The sequence below is a fragment of the Ceraceosorus guamensis genome (assembly GCF_003144195.1).
Source record: "Ceraceosorus guamensis strain MCA 4658 unplaced genomic scaffold IE81scaffold_10, whole genome shotgun sequence".
In the NCBI taxonomy this organism is placed as follows: domain Eukaryota; kingdom Fungi; phylum Basidiomycota; class Exobasidiomycetes; order Ceraceosorales; family Ceraceosoraceae; genus Ceraceosorus; species Ceraceosorus guamensis.
Window position 1 is genome coordinate 242050 of NW_020290005.1, and position 19896 is coordinate 261945.

The 19896-nt window shown below is 55.9% G+C and overlaps 5 protein-coding genes across 5 annotated transcripts; 3 read left to right on the forward strand and 2 right to left on the reverse strand.

The window, feature by feature from the left end:
- Positions 1 to 185: 185 nt before the first annotated feature.
- On the reverse strand, positions 186 to 3361 carry IE81DRAFT_286924 (actin-like ATPase domain-containing protein; the record flags this gene model as incomplete). The annotated part of the gene is made up of 11 exons (XM_025511695.1): positions 186 to 455; positions 535 to 882; positions 969 to 1021; positions 1103 to 1259; positions 1349 to 1579; positions 1655 to 1761; positions 1828 to 1930; positions 2009 to 2345; positions 2431 to 2608; positions 2683 to 2794; positions 2882 to 3361. The coding sequence occupies 11 exons, from the start codon at positions 3359 to 3361 to the stop codon at positions 186 to 188; spliced, it is 2376 nt and encodes a 791-aa protein (XP_025371728.1).
- A 402-nt stretch (positions 3362 to 3763) lies between these two features.
- Positions 3764 to 5542, forward strand: IE81DRAFT_321192 (hypothetical protein). Its single transcript, XM_025513264.1, has 5 exons — positions 3764 to 4189; positions 4267 to 4384; positions 4493 to 4666; positions 4770 to 5021; positions 5111 to 5542. The coding sequence occupies exons 1-5, from the start codon at positions 3890 to 3892 to the stop codon at positions 5347 to 5349; spliced, it is 1083 nt and encodes a 360-aa protein (XP_025371729.1). The 5' UTR covers positions 3764 to 3889; the 3' UTR covers positions 5350 to 5542.
- An 873-nt stretch (positions 5543 to 6415) lies between these two features.
- Positions 6416 to 8199, forward strand: IE81DRAFT_10900 (hypothetical protein). The gene is made up of 7 exons (XM_025510071.1): positions 6416 to 6569; positions 6767 to 6772; positions 6856 to 6901; positions 6988 to 7085; positions 7184 to 7408; positions 7681 to 7794; positions 7877 to 8199. The coding sequence occupies exons 1-7, from the start codon at positions 6540 to 6542 to the stop codon at positions 7973 to 7975; spliced, it is 618 nt and encodes a 205-aa protein (XP_025371730.1). The 5' UTR covers positions 6416 to 6539; the 3' UTR covers positions 7976 to 8199.
- A 110-nt stretch (positions 8200 to 8309) lies between these two features.
- On the reverse strand, positions 8310 to 13697 carry IE81DRAFT_310490 (hypothetical protein). Its single transcript, XM_025512416.1, has 8 exons — positions 13170 to 13697; positions 12429 to 12891; positions 11114 to 12365; positions 9998 to 11033; positions 9743 to 9933; positions 8884 to 9673; positions 8727 to 8824; positions 8310 to 8626 (listed from the first exon to the last, which is right to left on the reverse strand). Exons 1-8 carry the CDS (start codon positions 13213 to 13215, stop codon positions 8423 to 8425), a joined length of 4080 nt encoding a protein of 1359 aa, XP_025371731.1. The 5' UTR covers positions 13216 to 13697; the 3' UTR covers positions 8310 to 8422.
- Positions 13698 to 14534: 837 nt separating this feature from the next.
- Positions 14535 to 19226, forward strand: IE81DRAFT_321196 (heavy metal translocatin). Its single transcript, XM_025513265.1, has 5 exons — positions 14535 to 15513; positions 15583 to 16730; positions 16807 to 18474; positions 18547 to 18796; positions 18965 to 19226. The coding sequence occupies exons 1-5, from the start codon at positions 14742 to 14744 to the stop codon at positions 19105 to 19107; spliced, it is 3981 nt and encodes a 1326-aa protein (XP_025371732.1). The 5' UTR covers positions 14535 to 14741; the 3' UTR covers positions 19108 to 19226.
- The last annotated feature ends 670 nt before the right edge of the window (positions 19227 to 19896 follow it).

The window sequence follows — 19896 nt, forward strand, 5'->3', positions numbered from 1 at the left end:
CTGTTTGTCAAGGTGAGCTGACAGAAGGTCGTGCGGGCGAGGGTTGTGACATACGTGAGAGGTCTCACACTTGCATTCACGATCAGCGGCTGGCGCACACAAGCTGAACACCTACGATCACTCGAGCGGGACAGGTGCAGCGCAAGCAGGATCGCGTGTATTGTAAAAACACGCTGCTGGCATTCCTAGTCGTACATGGCAGCCGTAAACCGATGAGCGTGCCTAGCGCTCAAGTAATCCGCTCCCTTCTCCTGCCAATCCGCCTTGGTGATGCACGTCTTCTGAAAGTCGTCCGTCAACGACCACATGGACATGCCTCTCCATGCATCGAACCTCACATCTCTTGCGCGAACGGTTCGCACAGGTATGTCCACCGACTGCGTCGCCCTCACTGACTGGCATAAGCGATCGTCGAAATTTGGGTATTGCGTATGCTGTCCCGTCACGAAGATGTTCTAGCAGCGGCAAAAAGACGGACGAAAGAGTCAGCTGAAGCATTTCGCCAAAGGGTGACATCGGTCCGGCAGCACGCACGTTGGCCAGCCTCTTCGTGACATCTTGCTGATAGTTGCGCAAGACGTGAGTTACCAGCTCGTCCAGTCCAGCCTGATCGACACCAGCGATGCTCGGCTGCCAAAGTATTTCCGGAACTCTGGCTCTCTCGACATTGAGATGGATTTGATGCGCTTGGGCGACATCATCGGGGTCCCAAGGAGGGTAGTAGCCCCTAAGAAAGGTTGTCGTGATCTTGTTGTTGCGAGCTTCGACTGCGGACCAGGTGTCGTCTTCCGTGAAGGTGGGATCATGATCCAGTAATCGTCTTTCCAGCTGCTCAAGGGTCACCTTGTCGTCCTCCTCCTCTTCAGAGTCGTCGGCGTTTCCCTATATATTCCGGGTGATGTGAGTATATTCCGGGTGATGTGAGTTTCAGACACAGCATGCGTTGCACGCCACCCGACTTCACTCACAATCTCGCGGTAGACCGACCAGTCGTCGTCATTGGCGCCGAAGCCATCATCAGCTGCGAACGCATCACAGGGACGATCAGCCTTTGTCCACAAAGCCCGCGCGTCGAGAAGCTCACCGTCGGCGCCGCCTCTACCGCCGCGCTTCCTCTTTGTGCTTCCCGGACCCGAAGTGTCCCCTTTTTCGCTTGCCAGATTGGCAATGGTCTTCATCCTCTCCTGAGCAGCCAAACTTTTGCGATCGGCCAGCATTTCCTTTCGTCTGATTCTGTCTTTAGCCTTGGCGATGGACTCCTGCAAGGGGCCAAATTTGCAAACGTATGAAGAGTAAATTTGTGGCTCAAAGTAGGGCATGCAGTGGTTGCTTTCGAGGCGCGACGCACCTGATACTGTGCCCGCACTTTGGAAGCCCATGCTCGAGGGTCATTCTCTCTCTCAGCCTGATCTCTGAGTCTGGCTTCCTCCTCCAGCCTCTTCTCTTCTTCCTTTTCCAGCTTGGCGCGTGTCCGAGCATCGTAGCCCGCCTTCATCAAGCGCTGCCTTCGCTTTTCCTTTACACCTTCCTCGTCCAGCTGATGATCGGGAACTTCTACCAACGGAAAACTCGGCGGCTCCTGCAAGGTGTCGCGCGGCTGGATTCAAGATGCGAACTCGCACTATTGCAGCTCTACACCTTTACTTCAACTCACGGCGGGCTCATCCTCTGCACCCAGCTCTCTAGCACGGCTTCGCTTGAGAGCAGCCTCGAGCTTCTTGGTGGTCTGCTCCAGTGCTTGCTCCGTCTCGAACCCTTCTCCTTCAAGACGTTTCTGAGGTGATGTGTTGAAAGCGACAGCATGTCAGGACCACGCCGCTTCGAAACGATCGAGTGGCGCTGCACTCGCCATGTAATCTGCTTTGCGTTCTTTCGCTTTAAATTCCTTGACTTGGTTGTAGTACGCCAAGTCATTCTCCTTCTGCAGCAGCTGTGTGGTTTTGGAAGTAGCGTAGGACGTCAGCGTTCCCACGCAGCTCGCGATCACAGCTTCGAGACCAATGCTCACCTTTTCCAGCCGTATCCTTTGTGTCTGCTCCTGCAATCTCCTAGCGCTTTCCTTTTTCTTTTCGGCCTGTCGCTGAAGCTCTTCCTCGGTCTTCTCCTCCTTCTCTACAATGGTAAAGGGGAACTGGATGATCCGGTCTTCCTTTGCTAGTTCATCAGGATTCGAAAGTCGCCTGATGTGGTCGTCGTACGAAGATGTCGCTGGAGTGTAGACGTAGCAAAACTCTTGACGCATCCACGAGGCTTGCAATGGATTGACGCGGGTAGGAAAGGCGGGATACTTGAGCTGGGTCAGCTTCAGGAGAAAGTCAGTGGCGTGCGAGCCCCCTAGGTTGAGCCTGACTCCCCAGCAGAGGTGGAGAAAGAATTGGTCAGCAGTGCGCAAAGACGCCAATGAGCGCGTGTCTCCGAACGACGACGTACTTCTTGGCATGGTTCAGATCACCTCTTCCCCCGACGAGGGGGATGATGTGGCTGCCGCTATGACCAGAAGATACGATGAGCGCATCTTCTAGACCATTCGCATAAGCTGAGAATAGAGAGTCTAGACCGTACGAAGCCGAAGGCACACCGTAAGTCTCAAACAGGAGCTCGGAAGTGACTGGATATGGCCGGACAAAAGAGAAGACATGCTGTAAGCGCACAGGCTCGTGTACGACGGCTCGGAAGACGCACGTGACCTAGGGAAAGATGGATTGCACAGCGTCTCTGTCATGACGATGGGATGCTCAACGCTGCCTTCGCTGGCTACGCCTAGCTTGAGCAGAGCGTAATCGATGAGATTTTCCTGCCCAAAGGAGGTCGATGAGGGTATTCAAGAGCCCGTGAGATTATCACTCGACCGAATCAGTTCTCGAAGCCCAAATCGACTCACAAGGAGATCTGTGCTGGTGATCACGTCGCCATCCCAAGGACTTCGTGCAGCTCCCTTTGCCGGTCCGTCGACATTTGCCTCCGCACCGGCCAAAAGCACCTGATTGCCCTTCTTCCTATCTTTGTACCGCGACACCAGACTCTCGTGCGTCAATTCCGGTAGCGCATATCTGTTGTCATTCGCCCAACCTGCTCTGAGTTCGGATGACCCAGCATCGATGATCAGGGGTCTGTGCTGCTGGTAGATGGTGGATGCAAAGTAGGCCTGACTAGAAGGTGGGACGAAGGAAGCGGCGCTGCTCCTGTGCCTCTCTTGCACCGGCGCGGGAGTGGGCGGCGTATAGTCTACGAGATGCGACCACGCCGTCTTGGCAGGTGAGGATTTCAAGGGAGCCCTGGTGTCCTGCTCTGCGCTCGACCCTGACCCGCTTGCAAAGCCCGCCGGCCCTGTGCCTTCCACTTCCGCAGCGACAGGCGCCATGATGATGCTCTGTCGCGCTGACCAGCCTTGCGCGACAAGATCGACTGATGAGGCTCTAAATGATTTGCTTGTCCCTGCTTTTGTGTAGCGAGAGGTGTATGGAGAATCGCTGCACGTCCCGGTAGGGGTACAAGCTGATGATCATCGCCTCCAGCTCAATTCGTGATTGCTGCTGGGATCGAAATTAGCCTGTAGGTACACACTCAAGACTCATCATGACTCTTGACTACGTGACTTTCCGAACGGCGGGCCGTGCAAAAGCTATCACGTGACCATTGGTGGTACACCCCGACTGCACGCGTTTCGCGCATCATGCTTGGGCAGACCGCGCGTGCGCGGCGTTGCGGAGGTGTTGTGTGTTGGAGTCAGCTCAACAAGTCACAGACACGCACCACCCAATGAGCACCGCCATACATTTTGCTCAATACTCACGACTTCGATCGTCATCGAGACCATTCAGAACATCATCGCTCGCAAGCCGAATCCAAAGAGATCTCTCCCCCACGCCACAAAAGCTGAAACATTGAGATGCCGAGCACAGCTCACTCTTCGCGCAACAAGGAGAACGTGCGGGGCGGCACATTTTCGCTTCAACGCGTCGACTCGGGTTCGGAAGCGTCCGACGCAGAGCAACAGGTCACCAAGGGACGCCGAAATGCTGCCTTGAACAAGAGAAAGGGCCAGGATGAGGATGAGCAGCAGCAGCAGCAGCATGCGGAGAAGGGCAGGATTGCAAGCAAAGCGGCGGGTAGAGGAAGGGCGGCGGGGGCGGATGCTGAGTTGAGGCCGGAGGATAGAATCGCTGAGCTGGAGGAGCGGCTGGAACAGGTGCGTCGTCCCGGTCTTGCTCTGTGCACACGATGACTGCACGCTTACGCGAATCGCACGCTTCGCTTGCTCTGCAGATGACGGCGGAGAGGGATGCTGTGCAGTCAGAATTTGACTCGTTGAGAGAGCTGCGCAAGTCCGAACCTGAAAGGGCATTGAGCGAGTTGAAGAGGGTAGCAGAGAGCCGTGCAAAGCGTGAGACGTCGAAGCGAGACTTGCATGGATGGTCCTTGCCGATGCTGAAATCATCATCATCATCATCATCTGCTCCCGACGCTGCGACGCGTCTTTGCCCACTTCCAGACCAGAAAGAGATGATCAACACCCTCAAGATCAGGTTGGACACTGCGGAGAGGAGAGTCAAGGCGCTGGAAGCTGATGGTCGCTCTGCTGGCAGCGCGCACTTGAGCAGCACAGCGGTAGACGATGCCACTCTGGCCACGGTCTTGAACGAGCGGGATGATGCGAGAGCGGAAGGTGAGTGGGGTAGAAGGGCATTCACTTGCCGCACCTGCCTCGTCGCAAATGATAAAGGTGACTGAAACGAGCGACGCATCTCTGATGCTTTGCCGCCTTTCAGTGGAGCGACTCCAAAGGGAGCTCAGAGAAGAGGTGGCTTCGTCTCAGGCACTCATGAAGCAGCGTCTACCCTCCAGCAGCGCAACAGCTCAAGCACCCGTCAGGCCCACTTCGGAGAGCGCAGCACACGACAGGGCCATTCGCACACTTTACGAGGACTTGACTGGCTTGGTCATCAACAATGTCGAGACGTTTGACAAGGAAAAGGACTTTAGACGCTTCAAGACAGTCTTTGCCTGCCCTGGCTACCACGGTGAGTCTGACGCCCCCACCAAGACACAGCCTTGCGCTTGCTGCCGTGTTGCGCTAACTCATCTGGAGCTCTTCTGCCTGTCTGCTCAGATCTGCAATTGACGCTGGAGGAAGGAGCGTCGAAGCTGCCTAGCTCTGTGAACAGCACTTCCCCAGCATCGAGCAAGGAACGCAAAGACTTGATCTACATCCCTCACATCGACGATGATAGAGACTCGGCGCTATTGAAGAGCGGCATGCCTTCGTACTTGCTGGAGAGCATCAAGTTTGATAGGAACCTTGGAGTCAAATTCATGGTCAAACTCTACAAGGGTCTCAGCTCCAAGTAGCTTTAGCTTGCGCTCGCGCTCGCGCTCGCCTTGCTGGCGAGCATCCCTCCATTGCACGCCCTTCGCTTCCTCACACTCTTCCCACACTTTTGCAATGAGCTCACTAGCCTCGACGTTGTTTCCAACTGCCTCTCACTGTAAAGATGCATTCTTCTGCGGATACCATACCTATTTCGAATTGCGACGTACATGACTTGTAGCCACTGGTTGTGAAATTGTGGAGCGTAGAGCGTGGATGAAGGCTGTTGAATAAGCGGTCTTCTCAGAATGCTCTCGAGCAAGATGAACCTGATCATCCGTCTGTATAGCGCGGTGTGGCCTAGCCATGACAGCTACAGCAGGGCAGGGTCTTGCCGCGTGCAGTCCGCCGCGTAGGCCCGCCCGCAAGCCCGCGAGCTCGCCCGGCCACGGCGGCAGATCGAGCCCCTCAGCTGCGCAGAGGAGGCGATGCTTTGCATGCGCATGCATCATGTGCGCGCATCGCGCACATCGTCGCCTGAGCTATCGCCGCGCTATACAGCACAGGCGCCGCACTCGCGCGATGCTATATATGCTGCATGCGCTGATGCATGTTGCCCGCGCACGTCTTCAGCATCAGCGTCAGCAGCAATATAGATGGCCGCGCGGGCGTGTGGACGGATGTGCGCGGTAGATAATCACACTCGTCAGACTCGCGCGTGACTTTTGACCGCAACTGCGACTGCGACTGCACACAATCACGAGGGAAAGCCACTCAGCGCTTACACTTCTGACTGTATGCACTCACCTCTCACTGCTCGCCTCTTGCACGCAAGGCATCATCTGACTGCTCAAAGCCCAGGGCTAGCACGAAGACGTACATCTGCTTTGACATTCGGATATCTGCATCGGGCACCTTTGTCATCGGGCCACCCCTTCGATTGTCGTCTCTTCACTTTGACCTGTTCGGCTTTCACACATTGACAAGAACGAAGGAAAGCGGGCGATCAGGAGTGCGAGGAAGAGCACAAGCATACGCGCCGCCCTTACTTGGATCATCTGAGCTGATAGCGGAAGCAATCGCCTGCCTTGGAACCTTCGGTCAACGTGCCAGCTTGTGCAAGCGCGGTCAGACGAAGGTCACGAGGGACAGATATTCATCACTCGATCTCGCGTTCAGAGCGACTCACAGATTTGTATCGCAACGCCCACCAACCCTTTCGATAGTCAAGATGGCTACGCGCAAGAAGGTGCTGCTCAAGGTCAGTAAAGAATTGTAAGCAGCGGGAAAGCGTGCGGTTGGGTGCTGTGCAACCTGAGACAGCATCTGGAAGCTCGTCGATTAGTCATGTCCCCTAGTAGGAAAGGGAGACTGGTCCCAATGCCTTGGTCTCCATCTGCCACCTTTTTGCTCATCCTCTCTCCCTTCTTGCCACCTCTCCGTCTGTCTTCGGAACAGGTCATCGTGAGTGGGCTCGAGTCTTGTTCGATGGGAGTGTGCCGCAGCTGAAGCTTCTGCTCCCTCTTTTTGCTCTTGCGGTTGCTTAGATCCTCGGCGATTCTGGTGTGGGCAAAACGTCGCTGATGAATCAATGTGAGTAAGCAAGAGGGAGCTCAAATCGAATTTTGAGACAAGCGGCCAATTGGTTGATGGAATGATGGTCATGTGGTCACGTACAGATGTCAACAAGCGCTTTTCGAGCTCTTACAAGGCCACCATTGGAGCCGACTTTCTCACTCGAGAGGTCTTGGTCGATGATCGATTGGTGACGATGCAGGTGAGCCAATGCGGCCATTGTCCTTGTCGTCAATAGCCAGCTCTGGGGTTGATGAAGACTTCGCTCACTTGTTCGTCGCCTGCATCTGTCTGCAACAGCTGTGGGACACGGCCGGGCAAGAACGTTTCCAATCCCTCGGAGTGGCATTCTACAGAGGTGCAGACTGCTGCGTGCTGGTCTACGATGTCAACTCTGCCAAATCTTTCGAGACTCTGGATAGCTGGAGAGACGAATTCCTGATTCAGGCTGCTCCTCATGATCCTGAAAACTTCCCATTCGTCGTCCTCGGCAACAAGATCGATGTAGAGGAGAGCAAGAGGATGGTGAGTCCTGTGCGGTGCTGAGCAAGCGGGAGGATAGTGATGTGCACGAGAGCGGCAGTGGACGTGAAAAGGCTGCAAAGGGACCAAGTTGCAGTTGCCTGGCAAAAAGCAACGATGTCCGTGACGAGCACATCTTCGACGACGGGAGTGTCGGGGCTGCACCGCTGCTCTGAGTGGGAGGGTCATCGCCCAGATCATGATTGCGTTGCTGTGATGCCCTGCCACCTCAACTTTCGTGCTGACCAACTTGCCTTTCGTCATATCGCCCGCAGGTCTCTCAGAAGCGAGCAATGAACTGGTGCGCTTCCAAAGGAGGTATCCCATATTTCGAGACGAGCTCAAAGGATGGCATCAATGTAGAGAGCGCTTTCCAGACCATCGCAAAGGTCAGTGTTTCGGTAGACACATCATTCGACTTTCCGAGGAGAGGTGGCAAGGGAAGCTGACGCCCTTTATGAACCCTTTTAGAATGCTTTGCAACAAGAGGCGGAAGCTGAGCTCTACTCGGAGTATCCCGACCCGATCAGGCTCGATTCTGATGCTCCGCAATCAGGCTGCAACTGCTAGACAGCACACGCAGAGGTACGAGACAGTCGCCCAATTTGAGCTCATCTCGCAATCCTCCCCTCCTTCCACACTTGGTCTGCTTTGTCGTGCCATCCACCAACCTCCCCGCAAGAGAGCCAGCTCTTCTGCATTTGGCCTCGTCCACTTTGTCCGTTCGCGCTTCTCTCGAATGGTCCAGCTATACAATTCCAGCCCAGCCCCGCAGTGTTGCAGTTAAGATAACAATTTACCTAAAGGCTCCCAAGCTATCTCGCTGCGCTAGTCAAACCAACCTTTTTCATCTCACATCGTGCGCAGCCTACACACGCGAAACTGGCACCTCCAAAAAGCTTGTCGCGTACGCTTCGGTGGCTATTGATTGAGTGCAAGTTGTCAGGCACAAGGTAGACTTTTGCGGTCTCGATATCGAATGTGGGGCTTGCCTCTAAATTACCATCGTATACATTATCAGGATAACCTGCTGACCAGATAAGACATCAATCCAGCGCTCTCCTCGTTCGAAGCTCGCAAAAGCATGCGTATAAAGATGCTAAACGTCTTTGCAGAACCGTTTTCCATCTCCGAAAGCGACCTCCTGTCCATGCGCCAAAGCGTACAGTCCGAGTCCGCAAAAGCAGTCGTGTTGCGAGGTTCTCGCGCAAGGAACGTCATCTGCACGTCCGCAATGGAAAAAAGTTTGCGGCAGAGTCAGCCACGCTGCGTGTCGGCGCGCGCGCGCGCGCGCACCGCTAATCACGTTCGAGAATCTCACCTCGCCAGCAATCGTGCCCGCAAGCATCGCCTCATTGATTTCGTACCCCTCTTGGAAGTCGTACCTAGCTTTCAAGATGCCAGCCTGGATCAAATACACTGTGCAAGAGAGAGTATCAGGTCACGTGCTGGTCGCACAAGTAATTGTTCTGACTCACTCGCGTCAGACTCATCACCGCGCTCCCAAAGGGTCTCGCCAGCGGACAAGTGAAGAGGTTCAAAGCTCTTCGCGAGCTCCATGAAGATCTTCTCGCCCGCCTGAGGATCTCTGTAAGCCTGGAACGTTGCCATGAGGAGAGGAAGAGGCTGCACACGTGGAACTGGTGGAGCTTGGATGGCAACCTCTGCGGGAGTGCTGGGAGCGGCAGCCGACGTGGAGGGATTTGTTCCGCCTTCTTCGACACCAGCAGCAGCCCGCACAGCAGCCATTGCGTCCGAGGTTCCTTTTGCAGCTTCTATCGCGGCTTCTTGCAGATGATGTCTGCGTGGAGAATTTTCAAAGGCTTCATCCAACACGAATGCGGGCTTTCTCTTCTTGTCCGGCATATCGAGACCATCGCCAGCAGCCACCGACGCCTGCGTGAATTGTTTCCCCGCAGCAAGGCCCGAAGCATACATGCTGCGCAGAAATTGGTTTTCGGTCCACTCCAAAGCCTCGTTCAGATGCTGGAAGATCTCTAGCCTGACTCCCTCATGGATGTCGACTGCGCGAAGAGCATCGCCGACGTCGCTGTCAGGCGCTAGTCCACAGAATACCAGGACCACATCTTTGGCGTCCAGCAGGCGTGACACGCGGGTAAAGGCCTCCGCTGCACTGAAGTCGATGCCTGATACCAAGCTAAAGTCGACGATGAGAAAACGAATGGGGTTGCGCTGCCAAGCTGCAATGTCAAGAGCTCGCCGCATCAGCTCCTCAACGGAGGAAATGTTTGCAAAGTACAGGAAGCCCTGTGTAGAGCGAGGTGTGATCATCAGATGGGCAGACTAGCCATATGAACGCAGGGAACTGCGACGCACCTGCAATTTCACGATCTGCGTTTGACTGCCTACGGCATCAAGGAAATGCCTTTGAGTAGCGTGCCTGCGAACCGTGCTTCTGGCAATGCTACCGTCCAACACCGCCCGAATGACCCTGCGCTTGGACGTCTGAATGACAAAGAAACAGCAGGCGAGAATAATGCCCACCAGGATGCCTACCACGAAGTCATCTGCGACCGAAAAAGAAGCCTGAGCCCGGTGCTGCGAAGGGGACACTGCGGCATCTCGACTCACAATACGTCATGACCGCAATGATTGCCACGATTGTGAAATACTCCCAACGATTCACTCGTCCAATCGTGTCCCATAGCGCCTCTTTCACAAGATCGATGCCAAGCACGAAGATAAGAGCTCCCACCACGACGATAGGCAGGTAGCTGATAGCCCCAGGACCGGCAATGAGGATGCCTGCAGTACCAGCGGCGAGCATCACACCTGAAAGGCGACTACCGCCGCCCACGCGATAGAAGAGGACGGAGTTGACGTAGCAGAGATAGTTTGGCACAGATCCAAGCAGACCCGCCAAGATGTTCGACACACCATGAGCCACAAGTTCGCGGTCGGTGTCGAGGTTATCCTCACCGACGCTGACAGCGAGCGCGGGGACATTGAGTGGGACGTGCAGAATGCTGAAGAAAGTGAGCGCAAGTTGCGTCGGCATGGTCGACCAGAGAGCCGTGAGACTGGTTTTGCGGAAGTCAAAGTAGGTGTAGAATCTCCAGAATGGTGTGTTGCCGGCATCGCCGATGTCGAACACCCAGCCATGATCTCTAAGGAATGGCAAGGTTTGTCGACCGGCACCAACCACGAATGCATAGAAGAGCACTGGCAGCACCAAGAAATATGCTGGAAAGATCAGCGGGTGGTGGAATCTGGCGGTGATAAGTCTGAGCAGAATGGCAAGACCAAGTGCTGGGGCCCAATGAGCCACCATGTCCCAGCTCTGAGTGAAGTACTGGAAGGTCGGCAGATCCCAATTGAAACCTCCCTCAGACTTGAGCTGGCCGGCCACCTCCATGCCAGTCTCGATCAGGAACACACCGACGCCTCCGATGCAGCCGACAAGGATGTGCCGCGGGAAGAAGCCGATGAGCACGCCGAGTCGGAAGTATCCCAACAGCAAGAAAACGACGCCAGCAAAGATGGAAGAGAGGGCAAATGACACGATTGTGGTCGAGATGACTGCTGCGGCATCCTCGTCCCCTAGCTCATTGATAATGCCTTGCACCAGAATGTGGAAAAAGGGCACGACCTCGATCATCATGGAGCCCTGCAGTGGAGAGAGGGAGGTAGGTGACAGCGTCAAAGAGCTGCACCGCGATGCGTGACCGCAGTCCAACGATCACTCACATTACCTCCGCGAAAGATGGAACCTCCAAGGGAGTACACGAGTTGACTAATGACGCAGGTGACAAAGAACATAGATACGCCGTCGCCTCCGAAATCAGAGAAGATCGGATACGAGTTTGGAAAGATGATGAGTCCGTAAGAAACGCCGTCGAGCACGTTGAGCAAAAGTCCCAAGATGACAGCGGGCAATAGTCGCACCGGTTCGACGCTGGCATTTCCGACGTCCCGCCAGGTCAGCTTCTTGAGGGACTCGAAGGCATCGCGGAGATGATTCAAAGGGTTCGAAATGTCTTTCACCTTTCTCGTCCCTTTTCCCGGTCGCAGGCCCGTCGGCAAAAGCCTCCACCAGGGCGGCAAGGCTTGCTGCGACCACTGATTCGTCTCTGAGCTTCCAACAGCAAGTGCATGGCCTTGGGATGTGTAGGAGGCGTCAGGAGCGACGGGTGTCCGAGCTCGTCCATGCGCCTCTTCAGCTGCTGCCTCTGCCATAGCAGCAGCAAGAACTCCTGATCCGTAAACGGACTGACTCATGTCGTGGCCGGCGCTCTGAGCGCCGCGCCATGACCTGACGCTGAAGCCAGACTCGCCCGCATGCGCATCTTCAGCGCCGTGCTCCCCGTGGATGCCAGGGACGGAGATGGCGGACGCGCCCATGGACTGGGCAGAGCGCGCGTCCGACCTTGACCATCCTCTGCTCTTCGCGGAGGAGGCAGCGCCGTACGCAGATTGACGAGCTCGAGCTTTTGAAGCAGATCCGTTCGCGCGAAGCAACGGAGTCGCTTCCCCAGCTTCGAGATCTGCGAGTGCGAGACCGGCTCGGGGCGTAGTGTCGTCTGTTGGTCCTTGTGAGTCTACAGTGACGTTTGGCGAGCGTGCACCAGCAACTGGAGTGCTCTCATTGCTCGCCGATGGAATGTCGACAGCTGCCGCTGAGCCGCCATTAAGATCCAAAGCCCTACTGAGATTGCTAGGGCCGCGCTGCTGGGATGTGTTGCTGGCAAACGACGAGGGTTTGAATGATTGAGGTCCGATCTGAAGAGAATCACAAGCCAGATTTGCGTCGGGTGGTGTTGCTGCACCACTTTCAGGCTCATCTCGCTCCTCGATACGAGACTGCGATGCGTTACTTCCCTCATCATCAGACATCAAAGCCATTCCAGCCAGCTGTGCCGTGCTATCGCGGATCGTGTTCTGTGTGGCGGTGTAAGACCGCCCGTAAAGCCCGCCGTCCGCCATACCAGGCTGAAAGCGACTGTGAGGATGATCGTGAGCGTGAGCATGACCTTGCAGAGGCGCGAGAGATTGACCCACTCACTAGCTGCGACCCTCTAGGTGAAATCCTGATGAGCCAGCATTAAGGGCCCTGGTGGCCTCACCTTCACTAGCATAATCCAGCCCCGAGGTGTCGCCCGCGCCGGGGTGGTAGGTCACGCTCCGCGGCGCTCGACTCTGATGAGCTTGAGCGCTAGGCCTGCGAAGAATCGGACCGGCTGGTGCATGAGCAGCCAAAGCAGGTGCGTCGGTGGTCAGGCTTCTTGGAAAAAAGCGCTGGCCTGTAGGCGGACCTGAAAAGGGCGGCGCTAAGCTGGGGTTTGTCGAAGTAGCGCTTGTTTCGAGAAAGCCAGCAGAGACTGGCTCTGCGTTTGCAGCACTTCCTGTGCTTTGGACAGACCCTCGCCGGAATGGACTGGATAGAAAGCCTCCTCGTCGAGCGCTTGGGGTGATCTGGGCTGCTGCTGCGGCGTCTGCGCTCTGGGTGTTCGGCGCTATTACCCCCTCTGACAAAATCATCGGGACGATAGAGATGGAAGAGCAAGGTCAGCAGAAATACAGGAGCCACGCAAGAGCGGACGACGCAAATCGAATGTGAAATACGGGCAGCACGGGCGGAATCGAGTTGCGTGTGAACGTAGGCGGCGTCTGAGTGATGACGCTCGTCGCAGAGCGTATGAAGCAATCGAGTTCATTGCACGGCTCGGCCCGGCCGCGAGGCTCCCCGACCCGCTGCTCGGGCGCGTGTGAAGGATACCGCAATAAGACGACCACTCCTACTCACCGGAGAGGCCTTGGTCTTCGCTACCTCGACGAAAGAGACGTGACATATTTTGGCTTTGATGCGGGGTTCTGCGACTTCTGACTTCGGGGCTAGGCAAGGGGACCTTCTCCAGCAGTAATGTAAAGAATGCTGGCTTGTGCCCGTGGTGGAATCTGGATTCAGATTCGGCATGCACCTTGGCTTTGACGCGATCGAATGTGGGCCAGCCTGGTCCTTGCGAGGGATGGCGCTACAGGACGTGCCCTGAGCTGAAGTCGAAATGAGCAAGAGTTTGGTGACGAAGCGCTGGGTGAGTTGGAGTTGATGTATGACGCAACCATTGGGATGAATGGCGTCAAGGCTGTTGGTGGAAAGGTATGAGCGTGGAAGGTTGCGGCGGTCGCGGAGGCATGATCATCTATCTATACTTGCATCATCGACACTCATCGCAACAAGTGTGATCTTGTCGCGCACATAGCGCGCGCAGGCGCTGCAGAGCTACCGGGTACGTGTATGTGTGCAGCAAGCAACCCAAGTCACGGGTGATGAAGTGCGAATCTTCGCTCGCGCATCGAATTTCGATGATCAGCCACCACAGCGAACATAGAGAGCAGAGCTAGCCGTGCCCTGCGATTACACTCATCATTGACTCTGCAATCGTGAATGCCGCACTTCGTCACTCGATCTCGGTCCTCTGCGCTACTCATTCCGAGCGTCTACTACAACAACTACTTGCGCTGTGGCGACTGTGGTACCTGCGTGGCACCGCGGACCATGGCGCATCACAACTCGCGACTTGGAACATTCATCAAATTCGTAATTTCGTGCACGCTGCGCTTTGCGCTGCGCACTCAACGCGGGTGAAGTCACGAATGGGTGGTTTGGGAACAGCTAGGGGAGCAGCAGCGGAATATACTTACGCCGTCATGACTTGTATTCTTGGTTTGTACCGCTGAACTTGCATGCATGCAACGGTTGAAGATTAGATACGGCGGCAAGCCTCATTCATCTGCACCTCGTTTCGATCGAGCGCGGCCATGAGGTATGGAAGGTATACCGCGGCACAACAAGCTGCGCAGGTTGCAGCCACAGATTCACCCGTCAACACGTGATTGCACAGTCACAGTGACTCCGACCATTCAAAAATTGGTCCCTTCTTTTCCATGTTGAATGTGGAGATTGTTCCAGAATGTCGACAAGAGGGCGACCGATGCAATGCATGCATGCCGCTCATGCTTAAACTCCGAGGCGCGAGCTTGCCATACTCTCCCGGCCGTCAGCAGGGCAAATGAGCGATTTTTGCTCATCAGAAGATGCCGCTAGCCCTGCCGGAGAGCGCTGCTTGATTCGCAACAGCCTTGAGCGAGGCATTCTCCCTCGTTCATCCGACGTTGCACGTACATCGCGTGTACCTCTTCTCTGTATATATACAACGCTTACCGATCACGGACTCGCTGTATCTGTCCAATCCCTACTATTCCCATACTTCAAGCCGCGCACAGAGGCTGCGGAGGCTATCTGGGAAACTGCGTGTGATCATCCTACGCAGCTCGTTTCGCCACTTCGGGGCAGAGGTCCGCCCCGCTCATCGCCATGAGCCGCGCTCCGCGCGTGATGTTGAGGACGACGCTGGCCATCCCAGCCATACACTGCCCCTCATGCGTGGAACACATTCGCAGCCTGCTCAGCTCCCTCTCGCACCGAATCGAAGCGAGCGTTTCCATCTCTGGCATCACAGCTTCCTCGGCTTCCTCTGCGAAGAAGCAAGGCCTGTGTGCAACGCCGATCGCAGATGTTTCAGTCTCGCTCATCGACAGCACTGTCTCCTTCACGCATCCTGCTTGCCCGCAGAAAGCTCCAACGAGCTCCATTCTGGACAAGGCATACGTGATCAGTCTGCTTAGTCAAGTACACGACGCGCTTGGCGCAGATGGGTACACTCCACAAGGAGCAGAGACGCGCGAGCTCGGCGCTCGTCCCAGCCACGGCAGGTCCCTCTCTCTACCATGGCTCGACTCTGTGGAAGCTTTCGATGCGGATCTGCCTGCAAACGCAACGGTATCGCCGTCCTCAGCTTTGCCCACCTCTTCGTCTTTCTCCGCTTCGCTCTCCAACTTGAGATCACTGGTGAATCCCTTCCGTCATGACACGGAGGGCAAAGACAAAGGCAATGCGGTCCGCACGGAGGAGCGCTGGCGGCGACATTTGGAGGCTTGTGTCGCTTGTCGAGAAGAGGCGCAGCATACAGTCAATCGAAGGCCAGGTCACGCTGCGAGCTCCGACACGCAACCCCCCGACGGCCCGGATGAGTCCCGCGGGCAACCTAGCGAGGCTTTCAACGTGACGCTAGCTGTAGGTGGCATGAGTGCGTACACACGTCTGACTTCGTCCCTATCGTGCTGCTCACGTCGTGACACGTCTTTACCCCTTACAGCGTGCGCGAGCTGCACAAATGCTGTCACTGCTGCAGCAGAAAGCCTCAACGCCCCTCACCTACCCGCTCGCGTGCGTGACTTTTCTGTGGAGCTCCTTTCCAACTCTGCACGAGCTCTAGTTTCCAGCAAGGAAGATGCTGAAGCGCTAAGATCGACCATCGAAGACGCTGGTTATGACGCGACGCTGGTGAGCATCGCGTCTACAGGCTCATCAATGCACAAGCAGCAGTCGAGGCAGCACCCTACTCGCGATCACTCGAGCGGTCCACCTGTATGGCTAGCAAATCTCGCGATTGGCGGAATGACCTGTGCATCTTGCGTAGGCAACGTCACTGGGGTAGTAAAAGCGAGCATGTCGGACAAGATTGTGATCGAATTCAATGTCTCGCTACTCGAGAATGGGGCGTCAGCGAAACTCCGTGCGGACGACAATCTCGAAGCGCAAAAATGGGCGAAAGAGATATGCCAAGCGATTCAAGACTCTGGCTATGACGCGGAGCTCGCCAGTCTCGAGCTCGACGTCGCCTCTGATGGGCATCTGCCTCATGATGGCGTCTTGGAGAGGAGCGCCAGAATACGTGTGGATGGGATGTTCTGCAATCACTGCGTATTTAAGGTCCAGCGTCATCTTTCTGCCATGATGGAGGACTTTGGACCGGCCTTTAGCGTCGAGCAAGACGACGTGACTGCTTTCAGTCTTTCGCGACCGGTGATCACCGTCTGCTATCTGCCCTCTCGAAAGTTGAATCTGCGCTCGATCATCAAAGCTCTGCAGGATTTGGATCCAGCCTTTTTCGTAGAACACCTGCCAGCGCCATCCTTGGCTTCTCGAAGCGCCAAATTGGCCCGAAAGGAGCTAATGAATTATATCGTCAGGCTCGCCATAGCTTGCATGTTTGTGCCGCCGACGCTCGTGCTGGGTGTGATCGCCCCGATGCTGTCTTCACATCATCCCTTGCGGCACACTTTCGATCGACCAGTGTGGGGCGGCGCTTCTCTGGGTGAGGTGTCCCTGTGGCTTTTGGCCACGCCGGTCCAATTTGGCGTAGGCTCGCTTTTCTACTCTCGATCCATCAAGAGCTTCAAAAGTGTTTGGCGACCGGGTCGCAGCTGGTCAGAAAGGTTACTACGATGGGGCAACATGGAGGTCGGTCGCATTCTGGTTCTGTAACAGCTCAGTGTGCGCGATTTCACATTGACGCGTCGTGCTCCTCTCATCTCAGGTCCTCGTGGCACTCGGCACATCCATCTCTTACTTCGCTTCCCTCGGCTTCATGCTCGTCAATGTGGTTCGCGGTGCAAGTGCGCCCAGTGGAGAGTCTATGACGTTCTTCGACACCAGCGTCTTCCTCATTGCTTTCATCCTCTTGGGCAGGGTACTCGAGGCCTGGTCCAAGCGCAAGACTGGTGACTCTGTCGCTGCTTTGGGAGCCTTGCGCCCGTCAAAGGGACTCCTGGTGCTTTCAGACTGTGAGCACGCCGAGAATACCGGCGGCACTGAGGAGGTAGGCGTAGAGTTGCTGGAGGTGGGCGATCTTGTGCTCGTGCCGACTGGCTCCTCGCCGCCTCTGGACAGCGTCTTAGTCATCACATCCGACTCACGCGGAGCATTGTTCGACGAGTCTAGCTTGACAGGGGAAAGCTTGCCTGCTGCCAAAGGCGACGGCGATCAACTGTATGCCGGAACTGTCAATGTCAGCTCTCATCCGGTTACGGCTCGCGTCACTGCCGTCGTTGGTGACCAGCTGCTCGATGGGATCCTCGACGTTGTTCGCAGCGCTTCGAGCCGCAAAGCTTCTCTCGAGCGCATTGCTGATCGAGTAACGAGCATGTTCGTCCCGCTCATCGTCTATACTGCGGTGATTGTGCTCTGCACGTGGCTTTTGCTGCTCAACTACGTGTTGTCGCCCGCTTGGATCCAGAGAATGGTCCCGCATTCTGCAGAACCGGGAGCTTGGTTCATATTTGCCCTGCGCTTCGCCATCAGCTTTGTCGTCGTTGCATGTCCCTGTGGCATCGGACTTGCCGCACCCACGGCACAAATGGCCGGCATTGGCCTCGCAAGCAAATACGGCATCCTAGCAAACGGCGGTGGAGAAGCTTTTCAATCGGCTTCTCAGTCAGGTGTGAGGGAGACGATTGTCGTCTTCGACAAGACTGGTACTCTGACCGAGGGGGTAGGTCAGGTCGTTGACACAATCACGCTTCCATCGGATGGGTCTCTTTCCGAGAATAGAGTATGGGCTGCCTTGGACATTACCGAGCAAAACAGCTCGCACCCTCTCGCCGATGCGTTGCGTGATCATTGCGCCAAACTTTCTACCGCCTCGGCAAATAGCAAGAGCAGCCTCAAGCTGCGCGACGTTCAAGAGCTGTCGGGCAAAGGCCTACACGCACGTTTCGGTGTAGCAAACGGCGACATCCAGTCTTCGTTCGAGCTGTACGTTGGAAACAGACGTTTGTTGGGCGAAGCGGGTTGTGATGAGCTCTGCGCAGAGGTGATGTCAACAGTTGAAAGCTGGCAGGCAAAAGCGTGGTCACCGGTCTTCGTGGCCATCCGCAGCGAGAAGACTGTAGCGATACGAGCAGTGCTGGCAGTCGCAGATCCCGTCCGGACCGAAGCAAAAGCCCTCGTGGCTTGGCTTCATCGCCAGGCTATCGAGCCTTGGATTGTCAGCGGCGATGCGGAGGCCGTCGCCAAAGCTGTGGGGGCCCAAATCGGCATTCGACCAGAGAACATCGTCGCAGGCGTATTACCAGCCGGTAAAGAGGAGACCATCCGGAGAATTCAAGATGCCGGCGGAGAAAGAGCAGGCATAAAGGCGCGCCACAGTCGAAGCTGCAGCCTTGGCCCATCGCGAGAAGTGCTTGCTCCACTCGTATTTTTTGTGGTGAGTCTCGGGAGGTTGAGGCTTGGGGGCTAGGGGGACTTTTCTTCTGATCCCCTTCTTACTCCTTTATAGGGCGATGGCATCAACGACGCACCAGCATTGACTGCAGCTGATGTTGGCATAGCCATGGGCAGCGGCTCAGCCATAGCTTCGACCAGCGCGGATTTCATTCTCCTCTCTCCTAATGCTCCGCTCTCCTCCATCCCGTCTCTCATCTCTTTGAGTCGAGCAACGACCAACAAAGTGTTGCAGAACTTCGTTTGGGCCGCCGCCTTCAATCTGACGTTGTTGCCCACTGCAGCGGGCATCTTGATGCCGTTGGGTGAGTAATGCCAATTCACCTTCGAGAGCGGGAGCAAGACCTGTTCGGACTGCAGGGCTTGCCCGGCTTTTCGACCTGATGGTATATGAGTCCAGCACGGGCCATGTTCACAAGGTCGTGTTCAAAGATCGCTCGCTAATCCAGCCGCCCTTCCATTGCTTTCCGCAGGTTTCGAGCTTCCCCCTTCTCTCAGTGGACTTGCGATGGCGGTGTCATCGACCTCTGTCGTTCTCAACGCCCTCACGCTCCGTCTTTGGAGGCCGCCGGCCGCTTGGGAGTCCTCCGAAACCACGCCATTGCTACGAAGCTGATACTCTGCTCTGAGCTTTACCCTCCTGCAACACATCATCATCATCGTCTACATGCTTATACCAAGTCTTAGAGACACATCACGTCCTGCAACAGAATTCCGATTTGATTGATGCTACACGTAAAGAGTACTAGAAAGTAACAGAAGTAAGGTCGATGGGGCATAGTTTCGTGAGGGTGCGGGCGGGAACAACAGGAGTAGAATGGGTGGGAAAAGACTCCAATTTGACAAAGAATGCCTACGCCGTTACGGTAGAAGCAAGCTGCTCTTGCTCTTGCACAGCGTCAGCGACATCATCGATGTCATCGTGCGGCGCGTCTTCATTATCGTCGACCTCGACTGTTCGTGCTGCAGCATTGGCAGCCTCGTGCGCTCCATCGACCTGCATGTCGTCTGTCAGCGAAGGGTCGATAGCCTGCTCTTGACCATCCTCAACACTTTGCTCCACGATTTGCTCGGTGGTCTGATGAGCCTCGTGCTCCTGCTGCGATGGCTGCTCGCCGGCCTGTTCATTCGATCCTTCATCCATGGCCGCGTCCTGATCCTGAGCTGACTCTTCTTGCGTGCCATTGACTGCTGCCGGAGCAGGTTCGTCTGCCTGTATGCGCGCCAGGATCTGCTCTAGCGTCAGGGGTTCCTCACGATCAGCATGCGACGATCGAGTGCGAGCTTGCGACGACGACTCGGCTTTGGCGCTATTTGACAGCGCGGCTGATTCGGCTGAAGTAGCAGCGGATGAGCTCTCAGTGGCTGCGATCACCGCCGTATCAGTGGGCACTGAGAACAGAAA